The sequence below is a fragment of the Aquila chrysaetos genome, chromosome 3 (assembly GCF_900496995.4).
Source record: "Aquila chrysaetos chrysaetos chromosome 3, bAquChr1.4, whole genome shotgun sequence".
Classification (NCBI taxonomy): Eukaryota; Metazoa; Chordata; class Aves; order Accipitriformes; family Accipitridae; genus Aquila; species Aquila chrysaetos.
Window position 1 is genome coordinate 67668976 of NC_044006.1, and position 14728 is coordinate 67683703.

At 45.8% G+C, this 14728-nt stretch overlaps 1 protein-coding gene across 6 annotated transcripts in view; it reads left to right on the plus strand.

The window, feature by feature from the left end:
• The window catches only part of DIP2C (disco interacting protein 2 homolog C), a 337185-nt gene extending 333625 nt beyond the window's left edge, over nucleotides 1-3560 (plus strand). For all 6 annotated transcript variants that reach the window (XM_030009286.2, XM_030009287.2, XM_030009289.2 and 3 more), the window contains one exon: nucleotides 416-3560. In XM_030009286.2, coding sequence (XP_029865146.1) covers nucleotides 416-668 — 253 coding nt within the window. In that variant the 3' untranslated portion in view covers nucleotides 669-3560. The remainder of the gene's footprint in view (nucleotides 1-415) is intronic.
• The last annotated feature ends 11168 nt before the right edge of the window (nucleotides 3561-14728 follow it).

Genomic DNA, 14728 nt, shown 5'->3' on the forward strand with positions numbered 1-14728 from the left:
CGGACTATGTTCCTGCTGTTCCTTTTGGTGCCGCCTCTTTTAACCTCCTTTGCTCTTCTGGGCTGCTCTTCAAAAAACTCCAGCGAAGACACCTCCACCCACACATTGCTCACGCATGCCTTCATGAACACAGCAGCGCTGTGACAGTTCTCTGGCTTCCGAGGGAGCTACCTCCTTACATGACAGGCAAGGATTAGACTTGAGTTTCTGGGAAGTTTAGCCCAATACTTAGTATTGCAGCAATATTAAAGTGAGAGCTAGTGGGGCTGTTCTTCTGCCCCTGCCTGCAGACGTGTTCTCTCTTGCTACTTACACTTTGTGAAACAAAAGGTAACCCAAGGCAGAATGAAAAGGGAAAAAAGTGAAATGGGTAAAAAAACCCCACCATTAATACTATTTTTTTCTTTCATTCCAGTGCGGTGTTTACCTGGACAAATTTATTGGTCGTTGTAGTTGAGCTGGATGGATCAGAGCAAGAAGCTTTGGACCTGGTTCCTTTGGTCACCAACGTGGTCCTGGAGGAACACTATCTGATTGTAGGGGTGGTGGTGGTTGTGGACATTGGTGTAATTCCTATCAACTCCCGTGGAGAGAAACAACGTATGCACCTACGAGATGGATTTTTGGCAGACCAGCTAGATCCCATCTATGTGGCCTACAACATGTAGTCTTGTACCTTAAAGCTTCCATGGACTTTACTATAGATGTATAAAATTTTTTGGTGTCCACTAAAAAAGTGTGCAGATAAGATGCTGACACTCATCAGAATGGAACTGTTTCTATTACGACTTTTCAAAGCAGTCACGATTGGCAGGAAATAAAATGTGAAATGTTTTCTTTTACCACTAAATTTTAGAAAAGAAGGACTATGGGGTAAGGCCCTTCAGTGTGTTGGAAAAGCCCATTTTAAACTTTTTTTTTTTTTGCTTATTGGACAATACTGCTTTTTGAGTAAATGTGGCTTTGTATTTTACATTAAGTAAGCTGAAGTAGATTTTTTTTTTATTCTGCCCTCCAAATGGATTCTTTTAAAACAATTTGCATACTAATACAAATAATTGTTTTCTTCATTTGTTTTAATATGTCATAAAAAGCTGATGAATACAGATCCGTTACTAACTTAAGCCATTTTAGATCCCACATGTTAGGAAACTACATAGTGGTACGAGGAGAATACCCAAAGTAGCACCTTTCAATTAGAGATCTTGCAGCTTTCTGTTGGAGATGCTGAAAGCCCAAAGGCCAAAGCCTTTGCTGTTAGCGTTAGAATGGAAGAAATTTATAAATAAGGTGTATTTCGGCAATGAACTTGCAAATATCTTTGTACTAAACTAAAAAGATAAAATAAGTTAACTACTTCTTCTGTAATTATGTACAAAACGTTTAATTTATTTTGATCTCTTTAGAAGTATAAAAGAGAAAAAACATTCAAGAATATTAAACTCTTGAAATGTTTGCTAATATAAAAAAGTGTTGTATTATCTTGAGTGGATAGTATCACATCAAATATATATATATGAAATATAAATTCACTAATGACAAAAGATTTTAAAGTTTAAAATGCAGTACTTGTCACTTGCATGGTGTCTCCCACTGTAGATAATCAAATGTTACTCACAAATTTTTTGAAAAAAAAAAAAAGCAATCCTGGATTGCTAAGTATCCCTGTCAAAAAGAATCCTCTAGATACCAGCAAGTGGAATTATTGCTGCCTTTAAGGCAGTGAATGAATTTAAGACTAAAAATGCACTACAATAATTTTCTTTTCTTTGCCATGGAGGCAACAATAAATATTCGTGCTGGCATGTGCATACACTTGTTAGACTTAGAAAAGGCAGGTTGAGGAATAGCACTGTTGTCTAGCTGCAGAACTTTGTTGCACAATTTTTTTCATTGTTTTAGTTGGTGTTTTTATTGCTATAAGGAAAAGTTTTGGGGTTATTTGCACAGAGTTATCAATTTGCCTCTCAGCTAGGACACGTAGCTCGGTGGCCAATGCATCCAGTTTACATTTACAGGAAACGATTGTTTCGATGGTCTTTAATTTATTCCTTAACAGAGAGGAGCGTACAGTCACTACAACTGTTTTGGCACGAATCGTGCATCTGCTAACTAGTCCCTAAACGCATTAAAACATCAGAGGAACCGATCTGCCTGTTTAAAGAACGGAGGAGTCCCGCGGTCTCTGATCTGAGGCCATCACGGGAGAAGAGTAGGAAAACATGCATCACAGCTGCCTTCATTTTACTACCTTTGGATAAAAAAGAGGTTTGATTCCCCAGTTCTGTTGTCTTCCCTGCACCCCGTACCCCTTTTTTTAAAACCTTCCCTTTCCTTCATGTGGTTGTAACTGAATTGACCTGTTTGTGATCAAGAGTGGGATTTACCAGCTGCAGTCCAAGAATGCTTTTCTTATTGTCCCAAATGACGTTCATGTGCTGGCTCTCATTACCGGATATGCATGACTAAGATTGTTGCAGGGCAAATGTAATCATGTTTATATCACGTATAAGGGAGTCTCAATGCTGGGTGTTTAAAATCTTTTTAAAAGGTAGGGACGTTTTAGTCTGCATGTACAGTACAGAGCATCTTGCCATGTCAGACACGTTTTCTTTCAGACCATCCTTTCTGCCTTCACTGTCCTGTGAATAACCCTATTCATGCTCTGCAGACCAATCCTATATTTTGTCAAATTCATCTTCTGCTCCCTAAAAAGAATAAAATCTGTTCTTAATGGCAAGTTGTTGTAAGGTTTCAGACAAGATGTTGATTGATTACAAACATAATTGCAGTGTGTGAACTAACTTGTGAAGTCCTGCTATCGCTGATCTCAGTACTGCAAAACAAATCTCGCTGTCGTTCAAAGCATCACTTTAACCTTCACGAAGTCAACTTTGCATTTGTAGAGAATAAAAGAACTGCAATGCAGTTGTGAAACGCAGTTAATAACAGCTCTCTTCTGCAACCTGTCATCCGTGGTTGTTAAATCCTGAGTTAAGAGAAATGATAAACTGAGTTTCTGGTTTTGTTGTGCAAGCAAAAGGAAGGAAACATTTAAGCACCATCAGACTGAGCAATAAAGAAGGATTGTTCTGTATTAGAAACTGTACTGTAGATAAACCATTCATGAGAATGTATAAAATGTTTGTCTTGTGACCTTGTGCTTTTGGAGTCAGACAAAACCATGTAATCAACTTGATGCACATGCACAAAAAAAGAGGGTACACAATGAACATTTAAACACAAAACCAATCAAACAGGAGCAGATTCCTCATGGTGCTTGTTTATTATATATATTTAATCCTGCTTGACACTTTACCCAAGGGAAGACTGTCCCTTTTATCAGTTGAATGTTAGCAGCGTTATTTCATAGAGTGTGGTGACTGGTTAGAGAAATTCATGTAACTCAGCCAATCACAGTTTCAAACAAAAATTTTTATGTGCAAAGGACAGCAACCTTCTTGTATGTTAAACCACCAGTACGCTTTGTACATCTGTGATAACGCCTGTTTTATATTCAAATGAACAAATAAAAGCTTTTATTTTTGTTGCTCTGAAAATATCGGTTTCTTAATTAGTCACCTAAAATGGAGCTTCCGAGAGCTGCGAACGCTCAGTGGAGGAACATGGAGAGCTATACTGTAATTTTATTTTGTTTACCTCTCTTGTTGCATAATTTATTAGTACAAATCATTATACTTTTAACAATGTTTAAATACTGGTGTGGGCATTTATTGCTGAAAGACTTTCATATGGCAACAAATGTTTTTTGTGAAATGTTTTTTTAATTCTTTTTAATATATTCAAATATACTGTTCACATTTTTGCTGAAAGTGTAAAGATTATTGTAAGCTTGGTAACATTTTGTGAGAAGCAATAACAAGCATTAGTACTGTAAAACTCCTCAAATTTGTCACTTATCACTTTTGTTGCAAGGTCTTGCTACTGACATACTACTAATCAGTCACTTAAGTTATTGATCCAGATGTTACATCTCTGCTGGAGCTTTCTGCCAGTGGAAATATGTGGGTAACTGCTTGGTCACACATGTGGGCTAGAACCTCTGTATCAGTTCAGAAGCCTTGGACAACCAGATAAAAACCCCAGGAAATGTGATCTGCCTATTTCCATTGGCCTTTTCCAAAAATACCTGTTTCAGAGCTGGCTGCCAGCCGCTGAGTAGCAGCATCCCCAGAGAAGAGGTTTGGCCATAGCTCTGATTTTCCAAATGGGATTTCAAAGGGTGAAATTCGGAGTCCTCGTGTCTTTGGTAGCCCATCCAAGAAGTTCAGGGTATAAAATCCCATCTCCAATGGCTTAAATTTCAGGTTGCTCATCACAAGAGGTGGATGCAGGTTAGAGGACACACAATTTTCCAGAGCAGAGAGTGTAACCCGAAAACTGTGGGAGGGAGAGGGCAAGTTAGGGGTGGCAGAAGGAAGAGGGTGGCAGAACAGCAGTAGTTCAACTCAATTTTACAAATAATTTTCTTTAAAAAATGGAAGGGTTTTGATATTTTATGCTAATGGTGATGAGAACTTTTAAAAGGTCAAAATATTTCAAGTACATATTTTAAAAATCATTTTGGCAAATGGTGGCTATAACGCTGAAAAGCTGGTGGGGAATCTCAACAACAAAAAAATTGCAGTAGGGTTAGAAGAATAATGTACAATAAGAACAGTATAATTTATTCATTATCAGGTTGATACTAACAAGGTACGAACTGGAAAAAAGCTTGATAAAAGACCTTGCAGCTTCTTGTGTGTGTTTTTCAACACAAAAATTTGCTTTATGCACCATTGTCATCTAAGGCAGGAAGGGGGGGACATGCACAGAGATCAACAACAAATTCTCGCCAGTCACCTTGTGAACGAAATCACAGGAGAGCGGCGTTTGGGGGGAACTGCTAACTTGCTCTAGCACAGCTTTCTGCAGTCAGCCCCAGCAGTCCAGACCCCTCTCTGCAACCTTGGGATACAAATCCCTGCTGTGGCTTCTTGCGTGGGGCGTGCACGTGGTTTTGGGGGGGTCTGGGCTGGGCGCTGGCGTGGGCCATGGCTGGACGGACAGTGTGGGGAGAGGTAAAGCCCAGAAAGATCATCCCAGTGGGGCTGGACCCCACTGTCCCCAGGGTAAGAGCCAACCCTGATTTTGAATTGGTTGGTTTTTTAAATAGAAGAACTTTTTGCTTAAAACTGGCTGAGGTTTGAAGAGGAAAAAAAACGTAACCCAATTCTACATTCTGAAAGTAGAAATGGATCATTTCATTTGGGGATAAAACAGAAAAGTTCAACCTGAGTTATTTTTTGGTATCCGGAGTGCTTCATTTGGCAGCCCATATTTCCAAAAGCTCTCACTCACCACGGTTTAGATAAACGGGCTTTCTTTTCCAGGGTTTTTCTGTTCTCTTCTGAGTGGTATCGCCTTAAAGCCGGTCCAAAAATCCTCTCAAGGCTTGCCTCATTTGTGATGTACCTCACTGAGGTGCATCACAACATCCTGGTAACAGCAGCTCTCCCCTTCTTACCCAGCAAAACAGCATCAGCCCATTTCTACACATCTTTGGCATGCATCTTGATGCTGGAACCTGCATGGCATTTAAGATCAACCATAGGTTCCCTGAGCACGTCCTGCTGCATCACGCCAGTCAAAATCAGCACCAGGAGTGCTCTTTCTTACACTTCTTTCTGGTCTGCATGGACAAGATTGCTTCAAAGCCAAAGCACTATTGTATTCTGCATGATTCACCCAGGGGGAAAAAATACCAAAGTCTTTCCCCAGGGATCCCACAGCACAACTAATAATAATTTTTTTAAAATATTGCAAAATATTGTACAGCTATGGCCAGTTAATGGGCTGATCCTAAAGGCCCAAACTTGATCTTGTTTTAATTTCATGCTTTGGTAGATTGACAGTGGTAGGCTTCACGCAAGGGAGTGTGGAGGGGTCTGAAGGAGGGGAGGAAGCCGGTGGAAGCACCGCGACAGGGAAGGACTTCCAAACATGAGTGGCAGCATGTGGGAAAGGTTTGGAGCTGCTGCAGAGAGGCACTGAGGGAAGAGCTGTACTGAGCCATCCTGGCTGAAGAGGACATCAAATGAAGGGCAGGTTTAGGAAGAGGATTTGGTGTAGATGGGAGATAAGGCCAGAGAAGAGAAGATCGTGCTTGTGGAGGTAAAGGGTCAAGCAATTGAGACTATCTACCTCAGTGGTATCGGGCACCTAATTTTAGGTGGCTACATTTTAATTTTCTCACCTAGGTGAGCCCATTTCAAATCTGGGAGCTCCAGGGGCTGGGACACACAGCCCTGCTGCGCTTAGCCCCACATTCAGTCTGGAGGCTTGGATGAACTACCACCTGCTGAAATCAGCCAAGGGGCTTTGGGGTAAGACCCAAGAGAGGAAATGTATGGAGGTAGGAGAGCAGACGTGGTGCAAGACAAGGACAGAGGCTATCCAAATCCGAAAGGGTCAGGAAAATTAAAAAAAAACAAAAAACAAAAAACCAAAAAAACCAGGTCTGTTTCAGGGAAAAGGCAGGAGTGAAGCAGGGAAGTGCTGAAAGAAGACTAGGGTAAGAGCAGCTGCATGCAAGAAGAAGATAATGTTTCCATGAAGCAAGGAAAGGGGGGAGTATGGCATGGCCAGCATTCACGGAGCAGAGGAAGACAAGAATTTGAGCCAACAACTGCCCAAAGGAAATCGGTGGCCGAGGAGATGCAAAGGAATTAGACTTTCCATTGCAGACGCACATGCTCATTAACATTTCTAGGATGCCTCTCACAAACATTTGGCTTTGGATACTTTCCTGAAATCCATAGGAGGATATTTTTTTTGCGTGCCCACTTTTCTCCCCACTGCACGCTCGAGTGCATTCGCAGGGTCTGACAGCCGTGCACGTGGCCACGCTGCAGCCACGGCGGCTCAGCCCGGGTCAGCTGCCTGCACGGGGCAGCGATGGAGACGCGCAGCGAGAAGATGCCTACGTGTCGCAGGGGCAGGCGCCGGGTGTCCGCGGTCATGGAAACCCACAGCCCACCCTGCCAGACCAGGGTGTAGGTCCAGCAAAAACTGAATGGGGAACGTTTAAGGTCTTCCTTCCTCTTACAGCTCCTTGGTTAGTAAAGAGAAAGAAAAAAGCAAATGAAGTGTGGTCTCGGCTATAATTACGTTTTCGTTCAAAGGGTGGATGTATATGTTCCATCTCGGGGCAAAGTCTTTTAACAGAACAAGAGGCTTTTAACTGCTGTTTTAAGCCATGATAAAATGACTATTAGTGATCACTCAATTTTGAAAATTTTCTAACAAAACCCAGATTTTTTTTTAAATGAAAACTTTTGTTAAAATGCTCCCATTGCCAGTGGATCACATAACAGGGCTGCAGCCTCACCACGAAAACTGTGCGACTGCATTCTTGCTGTGTATGCCTGCACACACGTGCACTTTCGTTGCACTTTACTTACAACTAACAAACAGCACTATTTATTTCTCCAGCACAATAAAGCCAGCACATCTGCAGGAGAGAGACAAAGGCAGACTGCAATGTGTCAATCCAAGACGTGACAAAGTGTAAGCGTCAGAGAAAGCAACCAGAAGTGCAAGTTACAATTGGTCTCATTGGCAGTTTGACTTAATTTTAGGTAAAATGTATTTGTTCTATTTATCCAGTTTTGATTTGGAAATGCTGAGCCACAGAAAGCATAATAAGTAGAGGACATGTTGAGAGCACTTGGTCGGTGCAGACCTGCACATCAAGTCATAGTCTAAAAAAAAAAAAAAAAAAAATCCCTGAACCCACATTTGATTTCGGTTTTGAATATGGATTGAATCTATCTCAGAGGGAGAGCATTTTCACAAGGGGCCTTAAAGAGCGGCAGGAGTTACACGATTTCCTCACCATGCCCATATGGTTCCCGTTAGGAAGTACACAAGCATCTCAGAGGGCTCTTCTGAAGTTCAGCATGATTGGTCCCACTCGGCTAATACGGAGCTGATACCATGCACCCCAAGTTCATGGGGGAAGGCCGGGCTGGAGGAGCAACCCAATCCCGGTGTGCTCCATGGGGGATGAGTGAGGCGAGAAGCCCTGCTTTGTGGCACCAATGGAGCCGCACATGACCTTTGAGGTTAGAGGGATGTGATCGTGCAATGAACTCAAGTTCAGTAACCGGTAAGAAATTTGGCTGAAATTCCCTTCAGGGCAGTGTTTGCTCCACAAAATGCCTTTGGAGAACTTCCTCTGCTCTTTGTGAGTGCCTTTGCACAGGAGCATTCCTGCTCTGAACACAGGATCGAGCCAACCAAACCACAGATTAAAAGGTTGCTAAGAAAAATAAAAAAGTAGAGAATAAAAGAAAGTCAAAGCAAAAAAATCCCTCCCTTGTCCCTAATCCCATTGTTACTCCTTTGGATCCAGTTCTGCACTTCTTTTATCCACTCAGTCCTAGTGAAGTCATGTTAATAGAGATCATAGAGCTGGCCCATGTGAAAGATGCTCAGGAATGTCCTGATGGGTGTTTCTAACCCTACAGCTGAGCTACACATCCTGCAGAGTCCCCAGTGACTGCCATTGTAAAGGATCTTTGTTAAAAAGATCTATGATGTTGACATGCAAAAGGACAGATTTCACTCATGTACCAAATTGCCACCCTGTCTTCCTACCGCGACTTCTGGGTGGGCAAATGAAAATGGCCCTCCTCTTCCTCCTCCTCTGCCTCCTTCTCTTGGTCCTCCACCTCCTCCTCCTCCTCCAAAAGCTGCTGACACATCACTTTTTGAATTTCAGCCACAAGCAGCTGCTATTTAGCAAAGTTCCTCCAAGTTCCAGGAGCTCTCAAAGCTTGGGTACTCACTCGGTTGACAAGCTGGAGGACCTCAAACCACCATAAAAATGTCACAAGTTTTGGTCTGAGGTGCTGAGCACTAACGTATAGAAACAAGTTTCTAAATCAAAATTCAGCCTTTTTTTTTTTTTTTTTTTTTTAAAGCAAGGGCTGTTGCGGGACAGGGAACTCTGGACACTGCTTTGCTGCACCAAATGGTGATCGCAGTAGGTGGGAGAGATGGAACCGCTCCCTCTGCCCTGGGAGGTCCTGACCACAGATCAAGATTAGGTGAAGAATTGGCAAATTCTGAACAAGCTGTTACCAGGAAAGCCTGTAAATAGGTTATATCTCTGCAGCTAATTCTGTACAGAGAGGGTGCCCTGCCGGGAGCCTTCTGCTAAAAGGGAAGGCTTTGGGCATGGGTGTCATGCCCAGGAGAAAGCCCGGTTCGGAGATGGAGCTCACCCCCGCGTGGAGGGCAGGGGGCTGTCTGTGTGGCTCTGTGGGCACCGTGGTTAAGCTTTCCCTAAGGCCCAGCGGTCAAAGGAGCGAGCAGCGTTTCGGGGGAAGGAGGGGGTGGCACTGATGATTTTGGAGGTGCGGGCAGGTGTAATCCCTCCGTTGATGCCGGGACTGCCGAGTCAGCAGCCGTGCCATGCTGTTGGGAAGGGAGGGCTCGCTGCAGGCACAGGCTGGGCCTTACCAGGCAGCTTGCAAGGGCTAAAGGGTGCCAGGCTGGGTTGGAGGAGTTCGGGGAGGCCTGTAGCTCTTAAGCATGAGTTCCTGGCTGCTTTTTCCCTGCGTGGGCCTTTCCTGCAGCAGTTGATGCTTGTCATTGTCAATAAGGAGGCTCCTGCACGGGGCCAATCTTGAGGTGGCTCAGAGCTTTCTCAGCTGGAGCCGTTGGCAGCGCAGGACAGATCCAGCACCCCGGGGCAGGGACCGGCGGTGTGAGCTGCCTCCTGCTCCCCTTCCCGGCTCCGAAAACCCAACATCACCCCACTGACTGGAGTGATATACCATCTCCAAGGCTTGGGGTTTTTTGTTTGCAAGCGCAGCATTGCACCCATCCAAATAGAATCATGGAATCATTATGTTGGAAAAGACCTTCAAGATCATCGAGTCCAACCACCAACCACGCCCACTAAACCATGTTCTGAATCGCCTTGTCTACTCGCTTTTTGAACACTTCCAGGGATGGTGACTCAACCACTTCCCTGGGCAGCCTGTTCCAATACATGACAACCCTTTCAGGAAAGAATTTTCTCCTAATATCCAATCTAGACTTCCCCTGGCACAACTTGAGGACATTTTTTCTTGTCCTATCTCCAACCACCTGACAGAAGAGACCAGCACCCACCTTACTACAACCCCCTTTCAGGTAGTTGTAGAGAGCGATGAGGTCTCCCCTCAGTCTCCTTTTCTCCAGGCTAAACAACCCCAGTTCCCTCAGCCGCTCCTCATAAGACTTGTGCTCTAGACCTTTCAGCAGCTTCCTTGTTCCTCTCTGGACACGCTCCTCTCTGGACACGCAATGGCTTTCTTGTGGTGAGGGGCCCAAAACTGAACACAGTACTCGAGGTGCGGCCTCACCAGTGCCCAGTACAGGGGAACGATCACCTCCCTGCTCCTGCTGGCCACACCATTTCTGACACAGGCCAAGACGCTGTTGGCCTTCTTGGCCACCTGGGCACACTGCGGGCTCATATCCAGCCGGCTGTCAACCAGCACCCCCAGGTCTTTCTCTGCCGGGCAGCTTTCCAGCCACTCTTCCCCAAGCCTGGAGTGTTGTGTGGGGTTGCTGTGACCCAAGTGCAGGACCCGGCACTTGGCCTTGTTGAACCTCACACAATTGGCCTCAGCCCATCGATCCAGCCTGTCCAGATCCCTCTGTAGAGCCTCCCTACCCTCGAGCAGATCAACCCTGCCTCCCAACTTGGTGTCATCTGCAAACTTGCTGAGGGTGCACTCAATCCCCTCATCCTAATCATCGATAAAGATATTAAACAGAACAGGGCCCAACACCGAGCCCTGGGGAACACCACTTGTGACCAGCCGCCAACTGGATTTAACTCCGTTCACCACAACCCTCTGGGCTCCTCCATCCAGCCAGTTTTTCACCCACCAAAGAGTGCAGTTATCCAGGCCACGAGACGCCAGTTTCTCCAGGAGTATGCCACGAGAGACAGTGTCAAAGGCCTTGCTGAAGTCCAGGTAGACAACATCCACAGCCTTTCCCTCATCTGCTAGGTGGGTCTGCTGGTCATAGAAGGACATCAGGTTGGTCAAGCACAATACTGCACAGAGACGCAGTGGCTGCTGGTGGGAAGGGGTGAGTTGTCCTGGGCTCTGGCTTAGCATCCAGCGCCAACTCACAACAGCTTGGTTAGCACGGAGCAGCTTGCCCACTGCTGCGGCTGCTACTGACATTAGGGAGCCTGGTGTTAAAACGCTGCTGGCTCCAGCATCTGCAGGAAAAAGTAACAAGCAATTGCATTACTGAATTGCACATCTTTTGGTTCTTCAGGGGAAAAATAAAAGGCTTTCCGGCATTCATGGTTTTTACAGACTTGTGAAAAAAATGGGGAAAGGCTCTGTCACTCAGTCAAGTGTTGTGCCAGCCAAAGAAATTCTCTCTCTAGTGCATAAGGCACGCATGGCAGACTTTCTGGCCGTGCTTTTTCTTTGGGAAGGAGCCAGTGTTGCTCCTTGGTGGGGGCTGAGCTGCAGCGCAGGCAGCAGAGGAGCTCCCTGCCTGCACCGCCCTGCCTGTGCCCCGGGGTTTGGACACCTTGTTTTGCTCCCTCCTGAGAGCACGCCAGACCTGCACAGCTCTCTCGTGTGGAAAACGGCTCTTACTCCTTCTAACAAGGACAGTTTAATGGGGTGCCCTGACCAGCCGAGGTGTGCATATTGGCCCACACCAGGCAAAACCCTCTTTTCTGATGACAGGGACTTTGAGAGCTGCAGTGTGCAAGGCACCGATTCCCTTTTTGCTTTTAATGGAGCCTTTTTTCACCTTGAAGACTCTTTTACAAGGGACAAAACCACAGTGCTGTGGCCAGGCACAGTGGGATCGTGGCTCAGCACTGGCCCCGCACAAAGCCGGCTCCCACAGGCTCTTCCCGTGGGAGCACGAGCGGAGGAGAGGCAGAGACCTCACATGGCAGCAAGGGGGGTCCTGAGCCACCTGCAGTGGCTGGCTGCAAAAGAGACTGTTCCCATTAACGAAGCAGTTGTTAAAAATAAAATAGTGCTGTGGCTTTACTAGTAAACATTGTTTTCTGCTGCAGAAGTCCTTTTCCAAACACTAGTAAAGCATTTTGTATAACCAGCTTCACAGTATCTTCTCTATGCAGAACTCAAGTTTATTTTTAGGTGCTTCTCTGGGGCAAATCCTATTTCCATTGAAGCTTTACGCCAGCTTAGATTTCACTTCCAGGGAGTTAACAGAAACTGGCTGGTGGCTTCGTAAACAAACACATCACTCTGCCTTTTAGCATGGTCCATTCTCACTCTCTTGGCCTTTCTTCTGTTATTATCTTCAATTATTAGTCCCCTTCTATGCAAAAATTATCTGCAAAGCAGACGCTGTATTTAATTTCAGCCCCTCCATCACTGTTTGCCCTGCCTGAAGGCATCCTTCTGCACGTCACTACTGGCTCCAGGGCTGTGGGGCAGAAGGGGTCCCGGGTCAGGCATGGCCATGGGGAGCAGGAGGGGCAATTTAGGGTTAATTTTCACTGGGTTCTTTTCTTTTTCTGATTTTACAATTTTGAACCTTTAGCAACCCAGCATTTCTTTTTTGAAGAGCATTACTGAGTCTAATGTACTTTTGAGCCTCTGGAAATAGGTTTTATTAAGATAAAATATGACAGTTTTTTTCAGGGTTTTGGAAGGTCCAGGACAGTTGATTTTTTTTCTTTTACATTAGCTATAAACATCTCCTACTTAAAAACAAAACTACTCTATTATTTTCACAAATGGATGGACCTTTCCACTTACAATTGAATTTCCTTAACATGAAACAAAGCAAGATGGGCCTTTCTGGTTTTGATACCCCCCCCCCCCCCCCAGTTTGATTTATGAAAGCATTTGGAAAGCATATGCACAGGTCACATATGTGCTCTCACTCAGTAAGGCTAAAATTGGCTGGGTAGCCCCTAACTACCGGTAACAAATCCCAAACATATTTCACATACTCAGTCATTTAAGACCTGGAAAGGCAAACAAGCTCTGAGCCGGGCAGCTCACTCCACCTAAAGGAAGCAGGAGGCAGAAACCACTGCTCCTCCTTATTAAAATAAAGTAATAGGCAGAGCTAAAATTACTAATCATTAAAAAAATAATCATAATAATGATAAAAAATAGGAAAAGCAAACAATAAAAAGCCAAATAATGCCTTTAAAGACTGGTGGTCTAGGAAGACTAAGGTATAGCCCTGTCTGCAGTGGTGAAGATGAACCACTCAGAGGAACTCCTGCTCAGCCTAAGATTGCTGGTGGAAGAAAGTTTGCAGGTTTGGGGCAGTGCAAGGACAAATATTCTCCTCTGCTTTGCAGGGGTGGCAGTGACAGAGCCCAGCACGGGTCGTGTGATGGGGTATGGCAGGTCACAGAGGACCCCTGTTAAGCGGTGAGAGTGGGATGTTGCCGTGGCACTTCCAAAGCATTTAACCTGTTTGGTCCCAACACTGGCCCCACTGGTGACACCTGCGGCCAAATGCATGTGGGGAGGGGAGTGGGGCAAGCATTTCCACCGGGGATTTCTGCCAGGGGGTTGCTGGTGAGCGGTGCTGTGCTTGGAGGCTGACCACAGTCATCGAAAGGGGAGAAGGTCTGCAAAAGGGAGCTGGAGGAGGATGCTGCTGCTTCCTGATCCTGCTTTGCCGGCTTGATTCAGCATAAATGATTCATTTGTAATACACGCACTATGCTGGTTACTTGTATTTAATCGAGTTTCATCAAGATGAATGAATAAAATTTGCACTCGCGGGTAAAATGCTCTGACTCATCTAAGAACAGAAAAGTTTGGATAGTAAAATAATAAAAAACTTTTGAGGGATCTTTAAATATTCAAAATATAATCCCCCCCCCCCCCCCCCCCCCCCCCCCCCGGACTAGCAGGTCTTAATTCCCACAGGGAAATTCTTAATTGCCACAGAGAATCCAATTCCCACGGTGTCCCTCCTGCAGCCCTGAGGTGACGATGGGGCTCCAGGACAACGCGCCCTGCCTGTGGCTCGTCCCCAAATGGCCCCTTCTCTTGGGGGTGGCTGTGGGACATGGCCGGTGGGCAGCAGCACCAGCATGGGCCCTCGGCTCCCTCGGGCACCTGGCTGGCAGCAAGTCCCGACTTCAAAAGTAAGTGAGAGAGACTGCTGCTTCTCAGGGCTGCCTTTGTAAGAGCAACGCTGCCGCCCTTCAGGCTGGAGCTGGATTCATAGAGTCCTCTCAGTCCCTCCAGATAAAATTATTTTATTAATAAACTATATAACAGGCGCAGGCTCAGGGCTGGTGACTGGGTTAGGGAAGAGGCAGAGCGGGGCCGGGGGCGAGAGGAAGCACAGGGAGCTGGGGTCTGCGAGTCCCACCCTGCCTGCCGGCAGCGCAGGGCCTGGCATTAAAACCAGAGCGTGACGGATGCAACCCTCGGAAGCTGCTGGCCCTGAACGGGCTGAAAAGATGGACTTTCGGTGCCGAGAGCCATGCTAAACGCTCAAGCCCTTGGATGGACCTGCCCGCTCACCTCGAGCCGGGAGCGAGGCCCCTGCGAGTTCAGGCACGGCTCCCCCTCCCACAGCCCCCGTCTTTCTGGGTGAGGACAAGTAAAAAGAGCAGCCACATGCATGCCCACCCAAGGGCGTGAGGACAAATGGACAAAATCAGCGCAGACACTTTCAG